This window comes from Gadus morhua, chromosome 23 (genome assembly GCF_902167405.1).
Source record: "Gadus morhua chromosome 23, gadMor3.0, whole genome shotgun sequence".
Classification (NCBI taxonomy): domain Eukaryota; kingdom Metazoa; phylum Chordata; class Actinopteri; order Gadiformes; family Gadidae; genus Gadus; species Gadus morhua.
Genome location: NC_044070.1, coordinates 19,689,247 through 19,696,746, shown reverse-complemented (window position 1 = coordinate 19,696,746; position 7,500 = coordinate 19,689,247). Strand labels below are relative to the sequence as shown.

At 46.1% G+C, this 7,500-nt stretch overlaps 1 protein-coding gene across 1 annotated transcript in view; it reads left to right on the top strand.

Annotated features, from left to right (window-relative positions):
* Nucleotides 1-7,500, top strand: part of LOC115537402 (receptor-type tyrosine-protein phosphatase mu) — a gene marked incomplete at its 5' end in the record, with an annotated part of 37,102 nt that overhangs the window by 25,711 nt on the left and 3,891 nt on the right. The window contains 5 exon segments of the mRNA XM_030349318.1: nt 492-641; nt 1,341-1,514; nt 2,172-2,303; nt 4,378-4,503; nt 5,119-5,282. Of these exon segments, the coding sequence (XP_030205178.1) occupies nt 492-641; nt 1,341-1,514; nt 2,172-2,303; nt 4,378-4,503; nt 5,119-5,282 (746 nt within the window).

Genomic DNA, 7,500 nt, shown 5'->3' with positions numbered 1-7,500 from the left:
AGTTAAACATTGAGTTATAGTTGTAAGTTATAAAGTATTATAAAGTGATAAATTCAGTTTGCCGTGTTCTTTTTGGAAAAAGTCGGCCGAATCAGGATCGCTTTAACTCACTTTATTTGGTAATGTTTTTGACTAGTCTCTATGAAGCAAAAGGAGGGGAATTGTATGGGCACGCGTGGAGATACACTTAGTAGGGCATCTGAAGGATGCGTTACCTGGAGCGTTCTAGCCCCCTGGGCTATGTGTTGTGACTTATCTACTGGGCAGGCGTGGACTCAGTTATGTGTTCTGATTGGCTAAGCATGGTGCTGAACTCCCGCCCCCCTGAATACCCGTATGTGTCTTTATGCTGTCCCTTGCGGCTATGTGTTGGCATTGCAAAAGTTGCAAAGTATTATATTTATTATCAGGGGTCAGGGGGTCAGTATTAGGAGGGGTCACTGATGATGTGGGCGTGTCACTGATGAAGTGGGCGTGTCTAATCTCTCCAGGAGCAGTACGTCTTCATCCATGACGCCATCTTGGAGGCGTGTCTCTGCGGTGACACCACCATCCCAGCCAATCAGCTTCGTTCGGTTTACTACGAGATGAACAGACTGGACCCCCAGACCAACTCTAGTCCAATCAAAGAAGAGTTCAGAGTAAGACACACCCCTTACACCCAAACAACTTACACACACACTCCTTACACACAAACACATGCACGCACACAACCTTACACACACCTACAGACCCACATCTTGGACACCAACCTTAGACACAACTACACAAACACCCACACTGTACAGGTCCATAAATACCTTAACATGAGGCGTGTCAGCAGGTGAGTGTTAAAGTTGTGGTACAGGTGTGTTAAAGGTGTTTTAAAGATGTGGTAAAGGTGTGTTACAGGTGTACTAAAGGTATGTTAAAGTTGTGTTAAAGGTATATTAAAGGTGTGTTAAAGGTGTGTCAAAGGTGTGCTACAGGTGTGTTAAAGGTGTGTTAAAGGTGTCGGTGCTACAGGTGTGTTAAAGGTGTGTTGAAGGTGTCGGTGCTACAGGTGTGTTAAAGGTGTGTTAAAGGTGTGTTAAAGGTGTGTTGAAGGTGTGTTAAAGGTGTGTTGAAGGTGTGTTAAAGGTGTGTTAAAGGTGTGTTGAAGGTGTGCTACAGGTGTGTTAAAGGTGTGTTAAAGGTGTTGGTGCTACAGGTGTGTTAAAGGTGCCGGTGCTACAGGTGTGTTAAAGGTGTGTTTGGGTGTGTTAAAGGTGTGTTACAGGTGTGTTAAAGGTGTGTTAAAGGTGTGTTAAAGGTGTGCTACAGGTGTGTTAAAGGTGTGTTTGGGTGTGTTCTCCCTCCAGACGTTGAACATGGTGACTCCGACGCTGCGTGTGGAGGATTGCAGCATCGCTCTGTTGCCGAGGAACCATGAGAAGAACCGCTGCATGGACGTCCTGCCTCCGGACCGGTGCCTGCCCTTCCTCATCACCATCGACGGAGAGAGCTCCAACTACATCAACGCCGCCCTTATGGACGTATGTGCATCATACATTGTATACATTCTTACACATACGCATACATACTTATCTACTTTTCCAAACACATGTAGGCAACTTAGATGGAGAGCTCCAACAACATCGATGACAGTCCTCCATCACTCTGTCTCTATCATCCTTCCATCATTGTCTTGTATCTCCTCCATGGTGGCTCTGACTTGTCTCTCCTCCATGGTGGTCCTGTCTCTCCCCCCTGGTGGTCGTGACTTGCTGCTCCTTCATGGTGGTCCTGACTTGTCTCTCCTTCATGGTGGTCCTGACTTGTATCTCCTCCGTGGTGGTACTGACCTGTCTATCCTTCACGGTGGTAATGACTTGTCTCTCCTCCATGGTGGTCCCGACTTGTCTCTCCTTCACGTTGGTCCTGACTTGTCTCTCCTCCTTCATGGTGGTGCTGACTTGTATCTCCTCCATGGTGGTACTGACCTCTCTCCTCCATGGTGGTCCTGACTTGTATCTCCTCCATGGTGGTACTGACCTGTCTCTCCTCCATGGTGGTCCTGACCACTTGTCTCTCCTCCCCGGTGGTTCCGACCTGCCTCTCCTGACCTGTCTCTCCTCCACTGTGGTCCTGACCACTTGTCTCTCCTCCCCCGGTGGTTCTGACCGGTCTCTCCCGACCTGTTTCTCCTCCAGAGCTACAAGCAGCCGTCCGCCTTCATCGTGACCCAGCACCCCCTCCCCAACACGGTGAAGGACTTCTGGAGGCTGGTGCTGGACTACCACTGCACCGCCATCGTGATGCTGAACGACGTGGACCCCGCCCAGGTACCTTATGGAAGATAATTAAGATAATATCACATCAGACTTGTGATTCGAGGAACCATGAGAAGAACCGCTGCATGGACGTCCTGCCTCCGGAGGACAGGCAGGACGCTGCATGTTGTGATTCGGCCTCAGGCCGAATCACAGCAGCGCTGATATAGAGCGACCACATTGCGACTTCGAGTGTGATATTGCTTTTATACAACAGTTATACTAGTAAAATGTACTGTAAACAATCATAATTGACAATAGATTGTGATTTGTTTGTTTATTTAATCAAATCAACGAATGAAATTGCTTCCGCCGACAAAAATAGATCCCCACTGAGCTGACTGTTGCCAAGCAACGTATACACAAAGCACCCAACAGTTTGTGTCAGTTAATGTAAGTTGGTCACAGCTGGAACGCGGCGTGATTTTGACAGTTGGTTTACAGTTTGGTGAACAGTCCGAGTGATGTTGGACGCTCATATCAGCGCTCCTGCAGAAGTCATGGAATGACGCTTGTCCAATCAGATTACTCGTTCAGAACCACTGTTGTATTATATATCATATAGTATGGAGCAGCCTTTCTCAAACTTTTTTCAGCCAGGGCACCTTTCAAAAGTGCATAAAATCTCAAGGCACCCCAGTGTAAAATATGATTAAAAACGACACTGCATAGCCTAAATGTAAATGCAAATGTCCTGTTTATTTAGACAGGACAGTAATGAACAGAGCATAATACAACTGTAAATATTAATAATAATAACAACTTCATAGCAACTTTATAGCACCTTTAAAAACACAGGTTTACAAAGTGCTTCACAAAACAATAAATCAGAGACACAAATGCCATAAAACCATAAGAGGTGGACCGCCCAAGCTATACAGCAACGCAGCCAATACAAGAACCCAACAAATTGAGACCAGGAGAACTCAAATGAAGTGCAGAGATAGCAGGAATGTTTTTCCATCATAGTGCTTGTTTTCGTTGTATGTTCTCTTTTTAGCCTTATCTACCTTTGCGACCTTTGGTGCAGACTCAGAGCTGGTGGACGAAGGCTCGCATGAAGTAGTAGGCTGAGACTCCATTTCAAAGTCAATCATGTCTGGTTCTTGTGGGGCTTTTCTTTTTAAAAAACTATCCATGATGCTTGTTCCTTGCTCTTTGTGAAATGTATTTTCGCGGTTAAATTATAAAACAATTTGCTGTGTGCTGCGCTGACACCGGTGGGGACGTCACGTTGCGTGAGACAGATTTTTATGGTTAATTTTATATATTTGTTTAACTAAAATGACTTTACAATTTTATTAATCCATTCAAGTAAGAATGTATTTATGCATTCAATATATTCATATATGTCATATATGAAATGTCAGATTTTTTATTTTTTATTTTTTAAATTAAATGTCAGAATACGTAATTTTTTGGCGGCGGCACCCCTGACACAGTCACGGGGCACCCCAGGGTGCCGTGGCACCCACTTTGAGAAAGGCTGGTATGGAGTATAATATATCATGTCATATCCAAAATATGCGGGGATAGATCAGGACTTACAGTTTAATGTATTGCAGGATATAATGTACATAATGTGTGTACTGTGTGTGTAGTTGTGTACTCAGTAGTGTACTCAGTAGTGGCCAGAGATCGGGTTTCTCAGTATAATGTATATAATGTACACAGAGCCGGTAGATGGACTGCATTTATATAGCGCTTTTCTACCGAGTGTCCACTCGAAGTGCTTGACAATATCGCCTGACATTACGAGGCGACCGGCGGCTCGTCGGGAGCAGTTAGGGTGAGGTGTCTCGCTCAGGGATACCTCGACACTCGACAAGCTGGGACCAGCTACCTTCCGCTTACCAGCCAACCCGCTCTACTCCCAGAGCCACAAGCCGCCGAGATCATATAACATGGAACATAATCTATTAAGTGATATTAAAATATTAAATGATACAAAATGTAGATAATTCATATAAAATATCATATAATATGTATATATATGTATTCTGCCTGTATTTGTGGACTGGCCAGAGTCTATTTGTATATACTGTATTGCAGTACATATAGTATATTAAGCGTGTTCTGTGTGTAGTTGTGTACTCAGTACTGGCCGGAGATCGGGGTCCACAGCCACGGACCTCTGCAGCTGGAGTTTGTTTCTGCCGACCTCGAGGAAGACGTGATCAGCCGGATATTCAGGATATACAACGCCGCACGGGTAAGACTTCACAACATTGTACTACAAATACTTACTTAGATGTACTAATACACATGGAGAATGGAAAATGGAAAATGATAAACATTCAAGATATGCAAAGCTGCACAGGTAATTCATACTTTACATTATGCTGCAAATACTTACTTAGATATACTTATACTCATGGAGGATGGAATAAGACATATATTTAGAATATACAACGCTGTACGGGTAATACTACTGTCTGTGTCTGTATTTTATCTGAGGTACGTTTGATCATTATATTGAGGGGTGTGTGATTCTGTGTTAAGGCCTGTTTGTATCGTGTCTGAGGAGCGCTTGTTACTCTACATTGAGGTGCGTTGGATTCTCTGTGTTGAGGCGCGTTTGTTTCTGTATATTGAGGCGCGTTTGATTCTGTATTAAGGCCTGTTTGAGTCGTGTCTGAGGAGCGCTTGTATCTCTATATTGAGGCGCGTTTGTTTCTTCATGTTAAAGCCTGTTTGCATGGTGTCTGAGGTGCGCTTGTTTCTCTATATTGAGGTGTTTGTCTCGCTATATTGAGGTGCGATTGTTTCTCTTTGTTGAGGCGTGTTTGTATCTTGTCTGAGGTGCGCTTGTTTCGCCCCCCCCCAGCCCCAGGACGGGTTCCGCATGGTGCAGCAGTTCCAGTTCCTGGGCTGGCCGATGTACCGCGACACGGCCGTCAACAAGCGCTCCTTCCTCAAGCTCCTCCACCAGGTGGAGAAGTGGCAGGAGGAGTACGGAGGGGGGGAGGGCCGCACTGTGGTGCACTGCCTGTAAGAACCCACACACACACACACAGGCACGCACACACACACACACACACACAGGCACGCACACGCAGGCATGCACACACACACACACACACACACACACACACACACAGGCACGCACACGCAGGCATGCACACACGCACACACACACACACACACACACAGGCACGCACACGCAGGCATGCACACACGCACACACACACACACACACACAGGCACGCACACGCAGGCATGCACACACGCACATACACACACACACACACACACACACACACACACACACACACACACACACACACACACACATGCATGCACACACACATGCATGCACACACACATGCACATACGCACACAAACACATCCACATATTCAGACACACACACACGCACACACGCACACACACACACACACACACACACACACACACATGCACATGCGCACACAAACACATCCACATACTCACACACACGCACACACACACACACACGGACACACACACTCACGCGCACACACACACACACACACACACACACACACACACACTCACACGCACACGCACACGCACACACGCACATGCACAAACACATGCACACGCACACACGCACATGCACACACTCACACACACATGCACACATACACACTCACGCACTCACATGCACATACCCACACACTCACACATACACACACATACACACACACACAGACATACACACACGCAAACACACTCACGGCTCGGCCCCTCCAAACATGTGGCCATCGCCTCCCATTCAATTTGTATTGGATATGTGCTCGCATGGAGCAAAGGATTCTGGGAAGGCTTGCGTGCAAGGGGCGGGACAAAAGTTAACTTAACTTAACTTAATGCCAATTAGCGCGTCTCGCAGCTCGCGTTCGGCCCTGCGATTGGTCGATCGACTGTCGGTTTGTACTAACGAATCGTAAGGACCAAAAAGTGCATGTTTTTTATGCACTTCTGGTGTTTTGAGCGTCTTGAATTGGGGTAGGCCATTTCCTGGCTATGTAATAATCAAAATTATATATTTGAGCCAAATTTAATAACATATTAACTCCTTCGTCCACTCACACACTAAATTGTACGGGGGAAGTAAAAATCATAATTGAAATATATTTCCTATTCCATCTTCATAAATGGAGGAACTATTAGCCTGGTCCTCTCTTTCTTGTTCCATGTAAACATCCTCTCAGCGGCCGAGTCGGTCAATACACAGGAGGAAGAGGAGGAGGAGGAGGAGGAGGGGGGGGCGGCAGGGAGGGGGAGGGATGACCCCTCACTCACCAGGGGTCATCGCCACGGCAGCACTAGAGCAGGAACTGCTCTGTCTGGCATTGTCGATGACGTGGGTGAAGGAGTGAATGAGTGAAGGAGTGAATGAGTGAACGAGTGAATGGGTGGATGAGTGAACGAGTGAGGGAGTGAACGGGTGAGGGGGTGGATGAGCGGATGAGTGAACGAGTGAGGGGGTGAATGGGTGGATGAGTGAACGAGTGAGGGAGTGAACGAACGAGGGAGTGAATGGGTGAATGTGTGAATTAGCGGATGAGTGGATGGGTGGAACTTGAGGCTCCAGGTTTGACTCTGCTTCCTTTAGACGTGTCCTGTGAATAACATTAATGACTAAATTGTGTCTGATAAAAAAAACGCTGTATGTTATCAGCTGCGTCGCTCACCAAAAATGCCGAAAACATCACAAAAAAACCAACATTGTTGGCCGCGTTATCTCACCGTGTGAGACAGGCTGATTCCCTCCTCAATGAACCCAGTTTGAGGCCAAAAACAAAAGCATAACGGCAGCTCAGCAAACTGGTTTTGGTAACCACAGGTGTCTGGAGTAGAAGGCGGTTAAAACAGTTATCTGTAGATTAGTAAATGCAATATTAAGGTGATGAATCTGGATGTGGGCTTGTGTAAATTTCATTATACACTCATAAACTCATGAACAACACAAACTGTGCTGACGTTGTAAACATTAGTGTACCTCCTCAAAGCATCCTGTTCCCAAGACCCAAGAAGCCATTTAGGTAGTTGAGAATATTGTGTTCATAATACATGTTCATGTATAAAATACGGGGGATATGCGTTCATGTCCCAGAAAATGAAATGATGCCATTGGCTGTAAACAAGCGCGTGGGGGGCCAAGGGGGGGAGATCGGAATCTAAAGGTTCCACATTGTTCCACAGTTTTAAAATGCATGGTGTTAA